Below are 21005 nucleotides of genomic sequence, written 5' to 3' on the forward strand. Positions count from 1 at the left end.
ACTTCCCCCCATTGATAAATACACTTCTAAAAAATCCCAAAGGAATAAATAGAACATTTTCTGTGGTGAGCTCTAATCTCACATTTTCATAAATCTGCCCAAAGGGCAGTGTGTTGACAGTTCAACCTGCTCTGAACATTCCTTCACCTGTTGCAGGGGCTCATCTAAGAGAGAGGGATGTAAATGTAATGGTGTTCTGCATACGTGGAGCTGGATTTAGGCAATACAGCTAAGAATAGGTTAGATATGCTAAGCAGTTGTGAAGCATACTTAAGGTTTGATTCATATCAATAAGACAATGGTGAAACTTCTGGCTGAGATTCAATTCGAAGAGAAAAAACCCTCTCTCCTAATTCAGTTTTTCCCATAGACTTAAACATAGTTTTCATGTGTGGTATCTGGCTCTATGGAAATTGAATAAGAAGATAAGTCTCCTTTAACTGAATCTGGCCCTCAGCATGCCAACTGTAGGATCTGAGCAACACTCAGTTTGTTTTGATAATATGATAACAGGGGACTGTTTTACAGAGTCTTTGAAAGGTAGTCATACTAATAAATACAATGATTTAGATAATGTAAATATTTCAATAACATTAAGGTAAACCTTATTAATTATTAGACAACACTGTCCCTTCAAAACAGCCATTTTCTGACAACAATATAAATTTTAAAGTGGCTTTTTTCTTTTTAGGTTTACAGGAAGTTAGTTACCAGGAGGGGCAAGGTTAGTTACCTGGTTACTAACTATTTGGTTGCTAAAGACGCCTGCTGGAGTCGCAATATTTGGGGAACTGATTAGTCTATCCTTGTTGCACACTACATAACACTCTAACAGAAAACATAATAGGAATTAAAAAAGATTGCAAATATCAAAAAGGTTGAAGAATTGTTATATTAAATAATAGAAGCATAAAACAATGTATGACCTGTTCTGTTTTGTACTAAAGGAAACTTGTGATTGTACAGTTAAAGTAAAGAAACTGGAAAGGATTGGCATGGGCTCAGTATTATTAATGAAACTAACAAGGTATGTAATATGGTATTTGGATGAAGAAGAGAGGGATTACTGGAGACTAATCAGAGGACCGGTAGCTATCCTCATATACAGACAGAGCAATACCGGCATGTTTAAAACCTGCCACTTCAAATTATGTTTCATGAAAACTCCAACTCCCAGTCTGTCCCCAGATGCCCAGCAGCGCTGGCTAGATATGAATTTTTCAGTTCAACATTGTGCAGTCATTAGGAATTCATATGCTGGGTTCATCAAAAAGCATGGTGTTACCTAGGGCTTGTGGTAGAATTCTGACTGTCTACAAACTGAAGGTCCATTTAAAGGCAGTGGTTTCAAACTGGATATCAACATCACACCTTTGAGACATTAGAAATACTCAATCTGAAGGTTAGAGAGCATAACAGTGGGGTTACAAAATACAGAGATTGTTGAGTTGCCAACCAAGTGTGTGTTTCACCAATTTGTCCAACTGAGTGGTGGCCAATGGAGGTTTATTTGATTATTCAAAACTCAAGACCATTGTTTTGGGACCATATAAATCCCAGGAAGCTACAGATGCTCAAGAGAAGTTGAGTTGATAGCTGATGTATGCCCACATTTTTGTTAGAGAAAGAATAGAGATACAAAGATCTCATTATGAAGTGTTTTGTGGTGTATCTTATTTGGAGTATATTGTCCCTGGAAAGTCACTGGAGGTATGGCTATAGTTAGGCAGGTATGGTTCTGCAGAAGCTGCTGGTACACTGTGTTGGGACACGTCTCTTTCCATCTACTTAACAACAGGGGAACAGAGGGTACAGGCAGGGTAAAAGGGGGCAGCAGATAACAGCAGGGCAAATCTTTATCAGGCAGCAAAATAGCCTCCTCTGGTTTTGCAGTCTGGGTAGCCAATTGCCCTTGACAGTACATATGTTCTTGTTTGAAAAGCCCTTCCAGGCAAGAGTCATTAAAAGATGTAATGATACAATTAGACTTTCAATAGCTTTCAACTCTAAGCACAGGGCTACTGCCCCACAAAACACCACCTCTGAAATGTTCTGCCTATTTAATAGATTTTGACATCTTTTTTATTGTACTTGAATTACATTTTATGGCCTCCTTCCCTCTGATGGCAAACCTGGTGCTGTTAACTATCCATATTCCAGCAAGGCATCCATCAATATCAAAGATCATTGAAACTTGTTCTCATCAAGAAAGTTATTAGCTATCAAGCTGTCAGACAGACAAAGGTTCAGAGACGTGATTTAGAAGATTAGCACCTGCACATTCTGTTTCTGATACTATACAGAAACATCTCTGCTTATGTCTTCCATATGGTTTTCTACCTCCACTCAAGCAACAATTATGGAAATGTAAAGGTCAGCTAATGCTTTACAACACAGCATGCCAGAGCTGTGGAATGTTTCCCCAAGTATAAAATGTCTAGGTAACTAAATTTCTGCTGCTGACATTTCCCACTTACCTTTATTGCCTATGGTCATGAATTTACATGTTAGGCTTACAGCAGACAGGAAGACATTTTTTTCGAATGAGAAGGACACAGAATTATTGCCCATAAATTGTATATGTTATAATAGTGCTAGCAATTTCGCAGGTGGTTAATTGTGTGGATGCTAGGTATTGTCTCAAAATACTTGATGTGTCTAAAGTAAATCATGAGGCACTAAGGCATTGATGAGTGATGTGCTTAAATGTAGTAGAGCAGATAGGCATACTAATCTTAGGTCAATGCACACTTGGCCTTTTGATTGCTGATAATAATAGCTACCTGCTATAGATCACAGGTCATTGGGAAATGGCCATGTGTATTATTAACCTATAAAGAAGTAAATGTATGTCCTTTGTCAGTGAGCTATATGAATCCGTGGCTGGACTTGACAGCTGTTGATTGTGAATGGAATTCGAAGGGTTTCTGATTCCATGTTCAATTACATTCTTGCTTTGGCTCCCCTGTGCTAATATAAAGAAAGGTTCCAAACACACTCAAAGATCACCTTACCCAAACATGTACCTGGGTTAACATTAACAGGTAACAATGCTTATAAAATACAGGGATTGGACCTGTTATCCATAATGCTCAGGACCAGGAGTTTTCCGAATAAGGGGGTCTTTCTGTAATTTGGATCTCCATACTTTGTATGTTAAAAAATAATTTAAACATTTAATAAACCCAATAAGGATGAATTATATCTTAGTTGGGATCAAGTACAAATTACTGTTCTATTATTACAGAGAAAAAGGGAATCATTCTTAAAAATCTGAATTGTTTGAAACAGTCTATGGAAGACTATCTTCCTGTAAATTGGAGCTTTCTGGATAACAGATCCCATACCTGTGTATGCAAACTTCCTCTCAAGCAAAAAGGAATGACAATTAAAAGGTATACTGATACCAGCTACTGTAAGTACTGAGCTTCAATATATGCCTTGGCATTTCACGGAGACCAGATAGTCCACCACAGGCTCAAAATAAATCATTGGTCAGTGGCAGTTTAAATCAGCCTCTCTGGCAGTTGCCATCATATTGCCACTTGAAGCCTGAGTCATGTAAAAAACAAAGCCACATGTTGCATGTGATTCCATCCATACATAATTGTCTGATCCAGGATTCTCAAACATTGTACAACAAAGATGAAGAAATTGCTAACACCAAATCTTGACTTGATATAAATAATGATTCATGACAGACATATTCATTCGTGAAATTTTTTTTTAGGCAGTTCTCTAAATCTAGTTGCCAATAAACTCAGAGATATACGTATCTTTACTTTAGAGAGGACATAAAGCTATTTACTCAGTCTTGAAACATAGTACTGTATTTGGCAGACTCGTCAAGTTACTCTTTTGCTGTTAGCCTGAAAGCATGCCTGGGAAGATGTGAATTATACAAATGACAGTTAAAGGTACACAGTGTTAGAATATAATTTGATCTATTTTCCCCGTATAAAAATACTGCAACTTACAAATACGAAGCAATCATTCAGATCTTATTTAGCACAAGATTACATAGAGTATAATTGACTAAATTCATTAGGAAGGGTCTTGCAGTTTTCAAAATTTCCAATCTATTTTGTGCTAATGTCTCAGTTTCTCTTTTTCATATGCAAAATCTATTGTGCATGTTCATGTACACTTATATACATGCACACATATATACTGTATCCTGACCAGGAACTTGTAAATAAAGCACTGGAATGGAAATATGCCTGCTTTACTTATGAAAGGGCAAAGCTTTGATGCTAGCAGTAATGCAATCAGTTACAGTGTGTTCACTGTACTATATATTTTGCAGACGTCAGGCAGTATGTTGAAGCAAAGCCATACATTGTTGACAGGAAGGACAGAGGCTTTGCTCAGGAGAACTGGCAAATACTTCTAAAACCCATTCGCTGGTGAAATCAGTTTATTTTCCAGTATCACTTATGGCAGCTTGTAATATCCAATGGACATATGTCTATTTCCAAGTGTGTGACGGTACCTATCTCAAGTTAAGATCCCCCACATCTCTACTTATTGTAGGCAGAACTATTTTTGGGCACTGATCTCTTTAACAATGGGGTTTTGCAGGCATTTGGACAAGAACAATATAATGCAACCTTTTCTACATTTTAATAGTTTAGGACCTGGTGTTGATTCTGGGCAAACACTTTGCAGATTTACGTAGATATGTCAGAACTCCTGGACATGGCTTTTTCTGTATTGTAGACACAGAACACACCGGCACAACATGGGTACTACTAGCAGGTATAACCTTGCTCGTTTATTGCGGATGCAACGTTTCGGGGCGTGACCCCTTTCTCAAGCATCTTGAGAAAGGGGTCACGCCCCGAAACGTTGCATCCGCAATAAACGAGCAAGGTTATACCTGCTAGTAGTACCCATGTTGTGCCGGTGTGTTCTGTGTCCACGTTGCTTCTGAGGTTGCCCAATTCCAATATCATCGAGCACCTGGGATTCGTGTGTTTCTGGACGGCCAGGGTGTGCGAGTGTAAGTTTTTTCTTTTTACAATTTTTCTGTATTGTAGTCTTAGATTCATAAGTGACAGTTCAGGAAAATAGGAAACATGTTGGACATTGTACCTGTCTCATTAATAATCCAACAATAGCAGCTGCCAGAAGAAGTTACAGGTATGGGACCCATCAAGGAGAAAGCTCCCAATTGTAGTTAGGCCATCTCCCATAGACTCCATTTTAATCAAATAATTCTAAATTTTTATTTTATAAACGATCCTCATTTTCTCTGTAGTAATAAAACAGTACCTTGTACCTGATCTTGAGCCAGGGGCTGCCCAATTTTGACAAAAACTGGCAGCTATGGATTGATGTGGAAGGACTGGTTCTCCTTGATGGACATCCCGCAACACATGTGTTAATTGAGAAACATGCAGGGTACTATGTTATATAGCTAACAGCACTAATAAAGAACCCCAAGGCAGGATTAACCCCCCCTTTCCTCGCTACCCTTCTTTCCCTCCTAACTACTTAAAAAAACAATAAAAATAAATGCTTTAAAAAAAAAAGCATATAATAAATCCTTATGGTGGCAAAACAATCCTATTTGGTTTATTTAGAGACACTTTTATCAAGGTATGAATTTCGAATTCATGAAAACTCCCTTAAATTTGATTGAATTCAAAATTCGATTGGGGGATATTTATTATAAAAATCGAATTGTGAAAACTTGGACGAATTTTACCGATCCGAAAACTCGAATTTGATTTCCGAACAAAAACTCGAATGTCAGAAAGGCTACAAACATCACCAAATTGATCCCTGGACCTCTCCCACTGATTTACAGTATAAAGGAATTTGGCAGGTTTTAAGTGGCGAATAGTCAAATTCGAATTCTTAAAGGGCCAGAGTATGATATCGAATTTGACAGTTTTGACCATAAAAAATGTGAAAATTCTAATTTTTGATTCGACCCTTAATAAATCTGCCCCTTAATGTTTAAATTATTTTATAGTGGACTCAAAGTATGGAGATCCAAATGACAGAAAGATGCCTTTACCGGAAAATCCCAGGTGATAAACATTCTGAATAACAGGTCCCATAACTGAAGCAATGCTGGAGAAGCAGGTTCATAATGGGAATAGCAAGGAGCCAAAATGAAGCACTTTGGTGTTTTCAAGTAAAGGTAATTATGGGGGTAAGCAACATCGGACCCGAGACCCACCAGGGTTGCTGCCCCAGGGGCCCCCGCCACCTGCTCACTCACCCCTGCTGCCCATAGTGCTGGGACCCACTGGTCCAATCCGACCCTGGGGGTAAGCTTGCTTTAATTCTATTATAAACTTGTTTTTAATTACTCTTCTCCTGTTTTTACCATAAGTGCCTCAGACCCTCACTTGCTAATGCCTTGCAGGGCACAACCCATGAGAGGCTTAGGCAGAGACACAGCAATAATGTCCCAGTGAAAGTCTTGAATGAGCCTAACATGCAGTTTGTGTGCATGGGTTCAGTTACATATAAATGGAGAAGGTTTCACAACTTGGTCAATGTTAAGAGCCTGCTTCTGTACAGCCATGAAAAGACACAAGCAATAACAATTCTTTGCAGACAAAACGTGTCTAGTTTTTTTTCTTGTGCACTGTAACTTTTATTTCATGGCACCTTTGGCAAAATGCACTGTTTTCCTGCTTAATTAATACTGTTCAGAAGGCATATACAAAAACGTTGGCTGGGTTTATAAACAACAGATTTAGACAACTGACTCCAAAGCCCCATGAAGCTATGCAAATCAAATTCTCACTCATGGTGCAGGGATGAGCTTCTTGATAAAGGTGTTACTGAGCTTATGAGATCCATGTTCACATCCTTAGCAAGAGTTCACAATTGGCAAAATACAGATGTGAGATTTTTACTGTGAACTTACAGTAAAATATTTATGACTGCAAATGTCCATTTCTCCTCACATGCATTAAAATATACAGTGGAGATAAAAAAAAATCAATGCAAAAATGAGGTTTGATTGAACTAGAGGAACGGTGTAATTAAATCTTCTGCACATTATATGCGGTTATTAAAAACAGAACCTATAACCAAAGCAAATGACTGATAATGAGAGCTGAATATGTAACCACTTCATCAAGCTTTAAGAAAAAGGAAACCATCATTTCTACCACTATGCTGCAGAAATTATTTAAAAAAAAATGTTATATCCTGGATTTAGAGTACCGGTAGATTAATACTCATGATATTTTTTTTTTTGGATGACTAATACAGAAGAGAAGACCAAGGTACAGACAAACAATCTGGTCTAAACCAATTTGGTAATATACCACTTCAACACATGTGCTGCTAAATCTTTTGTCAGGTTACAAAGGCAATGAATGTAAATGCTGCAATAAACATTTTCAGTTGCTTGGCAGCTTACTTGGCAGAAAAGGCTCATCTGCTACACATGAATATTTTTATGGGCTGCATTTAACCTGGATTTTGGATCAGACAGAAAAACACTTTCAATGCAACAGAGCACAAGGTTAGACTCAAACAACCACCCTACACTGCAGGATTTGTCCTGCAAGCACAGCTTGACTGCAATATCACATTACAGACAGTAAACACCTCAGCCAATTAGAATGCCTAGTTACATTTCTGGCATTAGTCTTGCCTCACAGGAGCATCTTAGCACTGCTTAGTGCATTTCTCCTTCCAGAGCTATGCATTTACAATGTGCAACTGCGCAAGGTGCAACGTTTACTTAGAACTATAATTCTTACATAAACAATTTATCCGACTAGAATTATAATTGCAGATTTTTTTTCCACTGTAAGTGCATACTCACAAATTGACATGTGGTTATTGTTATCTGTTCAACTTGCAGAACAGCACCTGGTTTCCAAGCAGCAAAGCAAACCATCCCAAGAGGCATAAGGCAAGCAGTAATTAAAGACCGGGAGCTGCCAAACAAGTCATTTAATGTGAAAATGTAAACAGATTTCTGACCCACTGATGATAGTTCTTCTTGTATGATATCCTTACTTTTGCATTTCCCAGAGCCATGGCGGAGAATCATGGGGGCTGTCCAATGCAGGGAGATCCAATCTAACCACAGGTTTCTCTGACTCATCAGAAAGTCCAGAGAAAAAAAAACTGGTGATGGTTTTCAGCTGAAGCTCAGAATAGAAGGTGTCATTTGCACAACTAAGCTCATTTATGCTGTAGATAGAGCTGTTAGAACATGTGCTGAGGAGGGACACACACACAGAAGCTAGGGTCCCTAAACATAACTCACCAACACTGAGGAGGGACACACATACAAAAGCTAGGGTCCCTAAACATAACTTACCAACACTGAGGAGGGACACACATACAAAAGCTAGGGTCCCTAAACATAACTCACCAACACTGAGGAGGGACACACATACAAAAGCTAGGGTCCCTAAACATAACTCACCAACACTGAGGAGGGACACACATACAAAAGCTAGGGTCCCTAAACATAACTTACCAACACTGAGGAGGGACACATCCAAAAGCTAGGGTCCCTAAACATAACTAACCAACACTGAGGAGGGACACACATACAAAAGCTAGGGTCCCTAAACATAACTTACCAACACTGAGGAGGGACACATACAAAAGCTAGGGTCCCTAAACATAACTCACCAACACTGAGGAGGGACACACATAAAAGCTAGGGTCCCTAAACATAACTTACCAACACCCAAGAAGCCCCACTGCCAGTTTCTGGAGGTATTACCAGTCTATCAGGGCTACAGAGAAGAATTTACCCTAGACTCCAAGAATCAGAGAAGGTACATGGTCCATAGAACTTCCTTGCTAAAAGCAAATACCTCTCAGCATTTCTAGTCTTGTAAATGTAGGCCATTTTCCATGAAACACTTGATTTTTCCTGCCAGCCAGGACTCAAACTCCACCCACTTCTGGTTAATCACTACCCCATTTCACAGGTGGCTGCTGCAGAGCTGCAGGTTGGTCAACCCAGGTTCATATATTTTTTTTTTCTAAAGTTGGTGAACCAGCCTTGTTGCAATTTAAAAAATAATCTCTGAAATCTCCAACGAATATTGACCTTTTAGCTCTATTAAAGAACAATACGCAAAGGGAATACATTTCTGCATTCGGGTTTATTGGCATCTCCAAGATTTGTTTAACAGTTCAGCAGACTAGTAAACCTCTATCTCTATCTGCTCTTTACAAGGTAATGCTGGGAAACAAATATAAATCACAGTGTGCTCATTTCACCCAATCAATATCTCCATACCATAAGAACAAGGCACGCTGAAGAAGCTAAACACTCAATAGCATGAAATAATCAGAAGCCATTTCCATCCATGTGAAATATTTCAGTATCACTAAGACGTGCACAGTGAGCCCTAGCAGAGTGGTGAGGATTCTCAGCTGGCTACAGAGCGAGACGCAGACCTCTAACCATTTTATTTAAATATTATCAGGTTGCTGCAGAGATCCATGAATTACAGCAGCCTCTTCCAGATGCATGAGTAAAAAAAACAAATGCAAAGGTATGGATAAAATAGCAGGGATTTAAGCAATTAAATGGAAAACAATGGCTGTTGGAGTGTTTTTCTCCTGATGGATGCAGCTTGTTCAGCTTCCTTTTCATCTTAACCCTGTCACTGCCAGAAGGAGTGTGCAGAGCTTATCGCTGGGGACTGGAGTGCTCTACCGTGTGCCTTAATGAACGTGCAGTGCTTTTTAAATTACTTGTGAACAACATATTATATGATGTGGATGCCTGTGTGCCTTCAGTGTACTGCAATTCATCTTATTTATGATGTGTTGGCTGAACAAAGTTTTATTGCTTCCCTATGAATCACTAACTGCAGTAATAGGAGCATTGCTATTTAAACACAGGATAAGGGTTCAGCAAAGCTAATAAAAATGTTACAATTAGTTTCTTCAGGATATTTATAGGATTACACTTAAAAAATGCATTGCTGTGTTTGTTTTGCCTCATTTACATAAACCCCTTCTGCAGTCATTTCCAATAAAAGATCTGTTTAACAGGTTCTTTAACAATATTTATCCGTTTAAATACACACATGTATATATATATATATATAAATATATACACAGCAAACAGCCATGACACAAATATATTCTGCCGTTCCTAAAATATTTGGTGATCTTTCATAGCACATAAACCAGACTGTTGAAAATGTGAAGTATGATGTATATTCGGCGGTCATAGATAAGAAATTGAAGTTTTCAGAAAATAAAAACTTCTGCACATCGTAATTGGGATAAAGCAATTTCAATAGGCAAGATGCACATCATTCAATATGATGTATTTAAAGACAAGGAGAGTGGGGGGCTTCTGTGCTGGCTAAGCTCAGGCATGCAGTACACAGACTAGGGTAGCAGCATCAAGACTCCAATATGGACCAGGCTGTACAGTCAATAAGCATGATATGGCTTGGCTTTGAATGGGTTATTCTAGACCCAAGCAGTCAGCACTGACTGAGATATTAGCTTCTTGCCTATAAATTGTGAGGACTGGTACATTTAGAAGCCCAAGCCCCCAGGCAGTGCATAGAATAGCTCAGATACTAGAGTGGCTGTAACAGCCTCCTTCCCTTACCTTTAACCAGCCTCCGCAGGATCTGACAGCGGCATTTGAAAGAGACAGCTATCATCCTTATGTGCTGCTGTTTGCTGTGCACAGCCCTGCTTGGAGAGAAGGAGTAGTAGCAGCAGCAGCAGCAGCACAAGCATACGAATTCCTGGCGTGTAGAAGAGAGAGAAGGAAGTCCCAGAGGAAGGTGACGGTTTGATTCCTGGTGGCTGATGCAGAGATCAGCTCTATGTCATATAATGACAGTGTATCAGTCACACGGCTCAGCGCAAGCACTTGAGCAAGTAACCTGTGCAGCACGGGATCAATTGCCAGGCACCTAGAAAGCAGCGTCTTGTCTCCCTCTGTCTTACTCCTGTTTATGTTCACATTACTATGGCAAGCACACAAACCAGCCTCCGAGAAGAAGGGCCGTGCACTCAGCCCAGCTCTATTCTCTTATCCTCTCAATGGGATGCTTTTCTAGGCAAATTAACACTGGAGGAGGACTGCTTTTTTTTTCTGTTCAATCAAAGAAGAGCAATACTGCACCTTTCACATTAGCTATTCCAGCTTCAAAAGCCAAATGCTTAGTTCCTTATGTTAGAAAAAGAATTCAATGTACAAATATTTGTTTTTGCAAAAGAAATATTTAAAAATGATCATAAGAAATTAAAGGAATTCTGTCATGATTTTTATGATGCTGTTTTTATTTCTAAATTACATTAATTACACTGCAAATAATTATCTAAAAAATAAATCACTCTACAATATAAAATTTAATTCCTGAACCAGCAAGTGTATTTTTTTTTAGTTGTAATATTGGTGTCTAGGCAGTCATCTCAGGTAATTTTTCCTGGTCGTGTGCTTTCATAAAGAGCCAGCACTTTAGCATGGAACTGCTTTCTGGTAGGCTGTTGTTTCTCCTACTCAATGTAACTGAATGTGTCTCAGTGGGACCTGGATTTTACTATTGAGTGCTGTTCTTATATCTACCAGAGAGCTGCTATCTTGTGTCAGGGAGCTGCTATCTGGTTACCTTCCCATTGTTGTGCCGATGGGCTGCTGGGGGGGGGGAGAGAGGGGATGATATGACTCCAACTTGCAGTATAGCAGTAAAGAGTCACTGAAGTTTATCAGAGCACAAGTCACATGACTGGGGCAGCTGGGAAACTGACAATATGTTTTACGTTTCAAAATTAAATATAAAAAATCTGTTTGTTCTTTTGAAAAATGGATTTCTGCGGGAGCAGCACTATTAACTGAAAATATTTTTTTCCCCATGTATCCCTTTAAGCTGATGGGATACACATAGGGGCAGATGGTTGGCAGCCCTGTTACACCACTGATAGTTACATAGTTAAATCGGGTTGAAAAAAGAAAGTCCATCAAGTTCAACCCCTCCAAATGAAATCCCAGCATCCATACACACACACCCCTCCCTACTTTCAGTAAAAGCCATTCTTAAAGGCATTAACTGAATCAGCCATCACAACATCACCCGGCAGTGCAATCCACAACCTCACTGTCCTGACTGTGAAGAACCACCTACGTTGCTTCAAATGAAAGTTCTTTTCTTCTAGTCTAAATGGGTGGCCTCTGGTACGGTAATCCACTTTATGGGTAAAAAGGTCCCCTGCCATTTGTCTATAATGTCCTCTAATGTACTTGTAAAGTGTAATCATGTCCCCTCGCAAGCGCCTTTTTTCCAGAGAAAACAACCCCAACCTTGACAGTCTCCCCTCATAATTTAAGCCTTCCATCCCTCTAACCAGTTTAATTGCATGTCTCTGCACTCTCTACAGCTCAATTATATCCCTCTTAAGGACTGGAGTCCAAAACTGTACTGCATACTCCAGATGAGGCCTCACCAGTGACCTATAAAGAGGCATAATTATGTTTTCAACCCTTGCGTTAATGCCCCTTTTTATGCAAGACAGAACTTTATTTGCTTTATAACCCAACTCCCAATGTAGTCAGTGCAGCCCTGTCCATTATTCTCAAGACTGTCATGCTCTTCAGAGGGAGAGGAATTGGTAGGTTTTGTCCACATGTTTTGAGTAGGTTGGGGGGAAAAAAGCAAATGTTCAAATTGACGAAAAACAGCTGCCTGTGCCATAAGCCTAACACCAGGTGAAAATTATATGCACCAAACGTACCATCATCTCTTCATATAAAAGCACTAATATAACAGGAGAACTGCATCAGAACCCCACCAAACAGTATTAACAAACTCAATACCAAGTATATCAGAGAGTTGATCAATCTAAACAATGTGTCCCATTTGCCAAACATTTATCGTGACGGCACACAGGGTACATTCAGCCCATAGGAAATTGCTTCTCCTGTAGATGACAAAGCACCTCAAAATACCCCTTTATTGAGACAAATGGCAATCACTAGGGGTGAAACAACTGGATTGCTGCTCCATGTCCCCTTCGGGGGACAGTATTACAGTTTGAGAACCACTGCTGTAAACTACTAAAAATATTAAAATAAAAACCAAGAGGATTGTTTGGCCATCAGTAAGGATTGGTCTGTTTAGTTGATATTAAGGTATCAGGTGCAAGACAACTGAAAAGCTGCCAAATTATGGTTGCAGCTGAACAACAACTGGCCATCCCTGTTATATATGTATCCCTGCTATACCTTGAAAATATACAATATGCTCTTTGTCATTTCAACTGAGGATTGCGTTTTGTCTTTTTGAATCTATAATTCCCATAGAATATATTGAGTGTTGGCTCACAGGAATGATAGGTATTTAACGGCACAAAGAAAGTATTCATCAGTTATACAGCATTGTGACAAACAGCAGATGTTTGCCTTGGTCAGTGCAATACTGTAAGTCTGATATTATTGTTTCAGAAACCAGTATTGTTTAAAAAGACACAATTATCTTAACTGATTTTATTTCTTCATGGTCTTTAATAATTATCTGTAGGTTTTACCCCAACTCATAACATTTTAATATTTGGTGATGGATTCTACATTTGACGGAGCAGAAGTCCCGGAAATAGCATTAGCATCGCTATTGGATCTCTAGACAACAACGACATAGTATTCTTGTCACTTCCTTCTACATAAACAATACTTTGGAGCAGATTATCTCCCTAGGTTTCTCTCTGCCGGCAGAAAAAAAACCCACAATACACACAGGGCAGTGGTTCTCCATTGCCTTTTGGGGCAAGTGGAAAAAATGCAGTGTGTGACATGTCATAGACTTATTAGGTCTAAAATGTAGAAAAAAGAGGCAGGTAGAATGCCCTTGTGCACATGTACATGCACTAATGAAGTTTCTCAACACAGAAAACTCTGCTGAAATCATTGGAAGGTGGCATTGCTATACAACAAAAAAAGCAGCCTTCTCAGTAACCAATCAATGAATAAAATCGGCCTGAAAAATATCAAAGAGGAACAAATACGTAAATAAGACCAAACACGTTAAGTTGGCTTAATATTACACTGATTGGCATGCTGCCCTATACAAATTGTACATTTAACTGTAATACTTAAATTCTTGTCTTTAGAGTATCTCTTTCCATTTTTGCAGATTTTTTCTTTTGCTCTGAGACCATAATTGTACTTGGACCTTACTCTGTGAATTTGCCCTGTGATCTATTAAGCAATAGTGTATACATGGGTTGCTAAAGTGGCCTTGCTGCAACAGCTAATCAAAAAATGCAGCTCAGTATTATTTCATTTGAATTTTGGGAGCAGGCAGTGGCTAGCAGCAGAAACGTGTACTGCTGCTCCATACTAAAGAGGTTTAGAACTGGAGGTTATACTGTCAGTCTGATCTATGCATGTCTTTTTTTATTTTATTGTGCCAGCTCTTAAACTCTTCTCTCCTGTATGTTTATAACTGTATAAGTTCCTTTCATAGTCTAGTCAAGCAATGAGCGTAGAGAAGGGAGACATTAAAGATCTGATTTGGCAGTCAGTTTGGACCTTTGTTAAAATTTAAAGGAAACAAGTGTACATTTCTTATAAATGGCCTGTAGACTTTTTCCCAGCAGTTGCAGTGCTATTACACAAGCCAGTGGTTTCAACTGCAATAGTCAATGAATCACATGATGACTACATCTGCTACTAGCTATCCCATAATATACATATGTATTTAGTAGATGAGAATCAGAGTTTATAGAACAAAGTATATAGTAATGACTAATATAGCAGACTCCTTAGAATGTATATAAAGAGCAAACAGTGATCTAGCAAACATAACAAGAGACCCACTCTGAAAAAAATATGTATACTGCAAAAAAAACAAAAATGAATAATGATTATTATATTGCATAGAGATTTTTTTTCTGTTTATTTTTGCAAATTGTTTAGTCCATAACTATTTCCCCATTAGAATACAGAAAGTAAACATCTGATTGGTTGCTAATCACGACAAAACCAGGAGGAAACATTCCATCTGTTACTACTATGGTTGCCACCTTTTATGGGAAAATACTGGGCTTCCTATATATTTTTATTAATTAAATTGGGATCAAGCACCATTTCTACTGGCCAGGTTGGCAAAATACCAGGCAGGTGGCAACCCTAGTTATGACATTCCCCCCAGTGCTCAGTATATGTAATATAGGTTCTTACTGAAAACAGGTGTTATTTTTGTGCCACAAAATAGAGTACCTTAAGCAGCCTTACTAAATATCTGCAAATTAATGTCAAATGAAAAATATGAAATTGCAAAATGCTTTTTTTATACATTTATAACATTTTATTAAGATAGCATTATAATTCTGTAATAATAGGTTACAATGGCAGGGAAAAATATGATTTCACAAAATGCTAGAAATGCAAGACATGGGTCTAAAAAAGTCGATTGTGACCTTAATTTATTTGTTTATATCTTGCCAAACAGCATTTTCTTGCAAAGTGACATCTGCTTGCCTCTAGAGATAGGCACATCAAAATGATTGCAGAAAGGCATGTGATTAGGATCTCAGGAAACACAGGATTCAGCAATACAAATGCTACTCAACTTCTCAAGAAACATCCTAAGCAGATCACTGTTTCCAGTGCAACATTCACTTTGCTTACATTATAACCAAAACCAGTACAAGACCATTGTCAGTGTTTATTGCTATTGTTGCAATAACAATAGTCACTTATAAATTAGAAGCTTCTGCTCCATTTTTTTCTTTTCTGTGTGGGTAAATGCCTGCCTTTTTATCTTCCCCAAGGTTCCAATACGGCTTCAAATTGTGTCTATTTAAGGAGAACCATTAAGCTATGAATATGAATATGGCTAGAAAGGCTGTATTTATATACTGAATTTAATAAACCAGCCTAAAGGACCAGTAAGGGTCCAGAACCAGTTGAACACTGGAGATCACCATCTTGGATTATGTTAGGCGTGTCAATGTCACTGCACGTGCTTAGTGCGCTCTGGGAAGCTGTTGAAAAGCTAAGCTTAGGGGTCATCCTAAATCATCAAGATGAAAATAAGGTTTACCTGCTATAGAAACAGATGTTACAGGGCTGATTATTCAATTCAAATACAAACTGCACTGGTTTGTACCTGTAATGAGAATCTGAATTAATTACTTATCAGTCTTGCACACCTCCCAATTGTCCCGTTTTGAGCGGGACAGTTCCGCTTTTGACAGCTCAACTTGTACTGAAATGTCCCGACTTTCTATTAGATCTCCTGCACTGAACAGCCAGAAAAAGATACAAGGTTTCTAACTTTATTGGCTTTTGGCAGAGAGCCCAGAATAGATACTTAAGATACTTTTGTCACAGTTTTAGATAAGGAGGTCTCTTGGGGAAATTGATTTGCAGCTTAAAGGGCAATTCACCTTCATTAGCAAAACTGTAATAACACATAAACACCAAAAAAATGTGTTCAAAATTTCATAACCTGGAAAATTTTGTAAAATGGACATGGTAATTAGGGAGTGTGGCCACAAAAATGGGCGTGGTCAAACATTTTCGTTGGGAGGTATGGTCTTGTATTGTGACATTTATATTCTATACAGTATATACAGCAGCGCAGAGTAAGGAAAGAAGACTGGGAGCTATTGGGGCATATTCATAGACATAGATCTTCGCTACTTAAGTGCTGTGGTTGACTTGGGCCCATAGAGAATCCAAAAAAAAAAGATAATGTGCAGCAAATGTACCCTACTTCTTTTATAAGATTTAGTTCTCCTCTCCTAATTGGAGGGGGTTGGATTTCTCATCTATTCCCTCCTCTCCTCTTTAAAGGTGAATGAGCCACCGGAAAATGAATGGGAAGCATCTTGTTATATCATTTGATGCACATGTAGCCCAGTAATGTGTATACCATAAATACAAACGGTGCCACAACAAGTAGCTACAAATCCAACAGTCAAGGTGACACTTTTCAGAAAACCAAAATAATAGTGATTATTAAAGAACATCTGGCTGGTATTCTGCCTCTTTTGTTTTATTATAGAACCTGCAACAAGTCCTAGAATTCCAGGCAAAATAATTAGATTTAAAAAGCTTTATGAAGAGGAATCATGATGGAAGAAAGAAGGACGCTCTTGCAATTTACTTCTAGTGCAGATTTGTTCTGTCTAATGAAGCAAGGAATAGACCATGGAAAAGTAAATTTTTTTAAAAAAAGAGACATATTGAGAACACATATAAGGGAAGAATTATTCCCACAATCAGGACTGTACACTTACAGGGGTGTAAAAATAAAGACAGCATGTCAAGTGGTTATTGGAGTGGGGGTATAACCACAAGAATAATTGACCGCAGCATTGAATACACATTTGGTCTCAGGATTAGGCCAATTCACAAAATTCTTTGCAGGAATGTCAAACCTTAAAAACCAATTACTTTTGTTAAACAAATAATGCCATTTTTTATTTTTATATAATTTGCGTCTGCAAATTGGGGTTAGATTTGGTTTGGTATTCTGCCAAATTTCTTCTACATGATTAGGTATTATGCTGAATCCAAATATTATGGATTCATTGCATTTTTATTGATTGCCCTGCCCTACATGCATACACAGCTAGTGATATATATATATAGATATATATATATATATAGAGATATATATATATATAGATATATATATAGATATATATATATATATATATATATATGGCTTGCCACTTACCAAGCTCCTCCCTGCAGGTGGAGAGTCAAAACAACTGTATTGTTACTCCACTGCAAAGAACTATAAAGGTGGGCAGATATAGAAGCTTACTGATATTAGATAATCGTTCATAAAGATAGGGTCATGGGTAGGCCCTAAACAGATTCTATTAGGAGGCCAGAAAGTAAAAGGTATACAACTGTGGATATGTGTGCGAGCGAGTGGGTGTCATGGGCAAAACCAAACTGTATAAGCAGCTAATGCACGACACATTTCAGCTATTGCCTAATGATCTTTGCCATGATGTTGTAGTTCATTGGCAGGTATAGAGCTACGAGTGCATTCCTCCTAATTATCCCATTTTTCATGGGATAGCGGGGCAGTCATGATTTTTACAGCTCAACCCGCAGTGCTGGATTGTTACTAAAATGTCCCAAATTTCTCTTTTATCTCTTGCACTTAACAGCCAGAAAAAGATACAAAGTTTCAGAACTGTAATTAAATAAGAGGCTTTTGGCAGAGAGTCCAAAATACATGGCATCTGCACTTAAATACATGTGTAACTATTTAAGATAAGAAAAGATACAATTGTAACTATTTTAAATAAGCAGGTCTCTTGCGAGAACAGTGACTCGCATCTGAAGGAAATTCACCTTTATTAGCAAAACTATAATAACACATAAAACTTGACCCTAAAACCCCCAGAAATGTGTTCCAAATTTCCATAACTCGCCACATTTTGTAAAATGGATGTGGTATTTAAAAGGTGTGGCCTTAAAATTTGCATGGTCAAATAACTTTTTAGACACACTACGCACACTTTTGTCCCTCTCTCTATTTGTCAAATGTTGGGGTACAGTATGCAAGTGCACCAAACACATTTGCTGTTTAGCACAAAAACCAGCTTTCCTAACATTTCCCGGGAAGTTAGCCTCAATGAGGCATTTTCTGAACGCAAAGAGAATATTTCCCGAATTAATGCTACTCTCTTAATGTTTTGTGCAGCGCCTTGGCTTGAGCAAATAATAGGGGGAGGAAGTTCTTGAGGATTGCTTTTTGCCTGAGCTCAGCAGATGTCCCCACTGTTGGCAACATGACTATTTCATCCCACAGGCCACTAAAACCTGAAATGGCTTCTTTCACAGAAAAGTATGCAAATTGCTTTACTTCTCCCATCAAGAAGCTCAGCCAGCCTAGCCCTAAGCACTGTTCAAAGAAGCACTAATCTGCAGTACAGAGCATCTCATGTTCTGCTGGAATAAACTGCCTAGCACCCACAGCAGCAGCAGCAGCCTCTGAATTATCTTTATTGGTGGCAAACTAGAAAAATATTCATATGTATATATATTAAAAATATCTCACAGAGTGGAAAATTTTCATTGACTATTTCAAATTAAGATTGATACAATTCTGGAAAACTTTCTTGTATTTGACCATGGAGTATAATGTAAAACACTATGTAAAGGTCAGTTTCAAAATACAAAGTACTTTACCACCAAATACATCTGCATAGATTGTAAGCGCTACTGGGCAGGGACCCCTGTTTACAGTGTGTCTCAACAGGGCACTTAGGGGGTTATTTAACAAAGGTTGAGTTTTAGAGGTTTGTGAGGTTTTTTTTAGCTTAAATGAACTCAACTCAAATGTTATCAGATTTAAGCAAAAAACATTAAATGGAAAAAACTCAAATCAGTGAATTTGGGGTGAACAACCCAAAAACTCGAGAAAAACACGGGAAAAAACTCGAATTGCTCAAATTAATCGTGTTTTCTGCGGGAAAAAAACTTGAAGTGCTCAAAATAATAGAGTTTTCAAACTATATCCACTGAAAGAAAAACTCAAACACCATGAAGGCTATTAACATCTTCAAATGGTTCAAGGGACCCCTGCCACTGATTTGGATTCAAGCTATTTCCAGCTTCAGGGTATATTAAATCTCAAAAATTATATATATATATATATTTTTTTTTTTTACAAAAAACTGAATTTTTTTATTTTTTAACCCGAAAAACTACCCTCGGAAAATTTTTTGGGAATACACAACTCGACCTTTGATTAATCTGCCCTTTAATCTCTGTATTTTTATACTTATTATTGATCTGTGTCCACTTTTCTATATTTTATAAATGCTGCATATCTGTATAATGCTTTCTTAATAAAGTTATACTTATATATACATTTAGCAGCTCTGTATTCATGATGGCGGGTGGGGGAAGCATGTAGAGATAACTCCTCCAGCCCCTAACCTGTATGATATGCAGACGTGTAAATTAGAGAGTGGATGCAGGCTGCAGTGGGACCCTGTACTGTCTGGCCTATGATAGGTGCTAAGGTCTGTGATGGTCTGTGACTGGTAAAATAGCACTCTGCACCTCGCACTGGTAAAAAAAATTTGGTGCAATGTTCATAGTACAGCCACTGGCAGAAGTGTTCTCTGCATAAGCATTAAGGTGCACACTCCTACTACAATTACTGCTCTTACTCTTCTGCACATGGTCAAAGTCAATTACCTTTAAAGAGTAAGTTTGTATGTTCTTAACTGCGCATGTCTACTCCTTATACTCGTTTCCTCCTGCACTCCAAAAACATATCGGCAGGTAACCTGGTTCCTAAAACTGACCATTTGTGGGTGTGATAGGCACTTAGATTGTAAGCTCCACTGGGACTGTTGTGAATGATGAGCACACAGACAGTACATAAGAGATGTCTGTTTCTGTGGTCTATCAGACATGAGAAATGAAACAAAAAAGACAAAGAACGAGTGGGAGCCATTTCTCAAAAAGGTCACACTGAGGATTTTATGTCCTCTAATGTAATCCAGCACTTGATGAGCTGTGCAGGATCAGAGAAATCTCAAAAGAAACTTTCACTTTACTGGAAGTGCGAGGAAGAGAACAAAAGTGCACGTTACTACCCAAAGGGGAAAAATGAAAAAAAAAAAAAAAAACATTTCAGTTACTGGAAATTTCTTCCTCCTTCTGAAAGCAAATTTTACAGAAATATTATCTTCTCTCTTTTAAGTAACATCCAGTGTTCAACATTTAATGTAAGAGAAATCATTTCACTGGATAACTGTTATAGTACAACAATTCATTTAATTTGCATTAAAGGAGCAGTTAAGAGTTTAAATTAGTTTTTCCTCCTTTTCCTAGAAAAGATCACCTTCTAAGTAATTTAAATTAAACATTTTTATGGTCATTTTTCAAAAATCTCTACTAAGAAGTGGTTTTACCATAATGCTGTATTATTATAATAGCTAATTCGCTTAGATTTTTTTAAATGAAGTTACGCAATCTTTTTGCTCGTCTCCATGCTCCTCATTTGCAGCCACATCACCTTGATCAGATCAGAGGTCAATCC

At 38.1% G+C, this 21005-nt stretch overlaps 1 protein-coding gene across 17 annotated transcripts in view; it reads right to left on the reverse strand.

Moving 5' to 3' along the window:
• Window positions 1-21005, reverse strand: part of LOC108711084 (glutamate receptor-interacting protein 1) — a 184403-nt gene that overhangs the window by 107628 nt on the left and 55770 nt on the right. Inside the window, exon 1 of one of the 17 annotated variants that reach the window (XM_041586333.1) lies at window positions 10583-10993. The exons of the other annotated variants lie outside the window; for them this stretch is intronic. Coding sequence (XP_041442267.1) covers window positions 10583-10637 — 55 coding nt within the window. The 5' untranslated portion in view covers window positions 10638-10993. Of the gene's footprint in view, window positions 1-10582; window positions 10994-21005 lie in introns of those variants that run through there. 17 annotated transcript variants of the gene reach the window in all.

This window comes from Xenopus laevis, chromosome 3L (genome assembly GCF_017654675.1).
Source record: "Xenopus laevis strain J_2021 chromosome 3L, Xenopus_laevis_v10.1, whole genome shotgun sequence".
Taxonomy (NCBI): Eukaryota; Metazoa; Chordata; class Amphibia; order Anura; family Pipidae; genus Xenopus; species Xenopus laevis.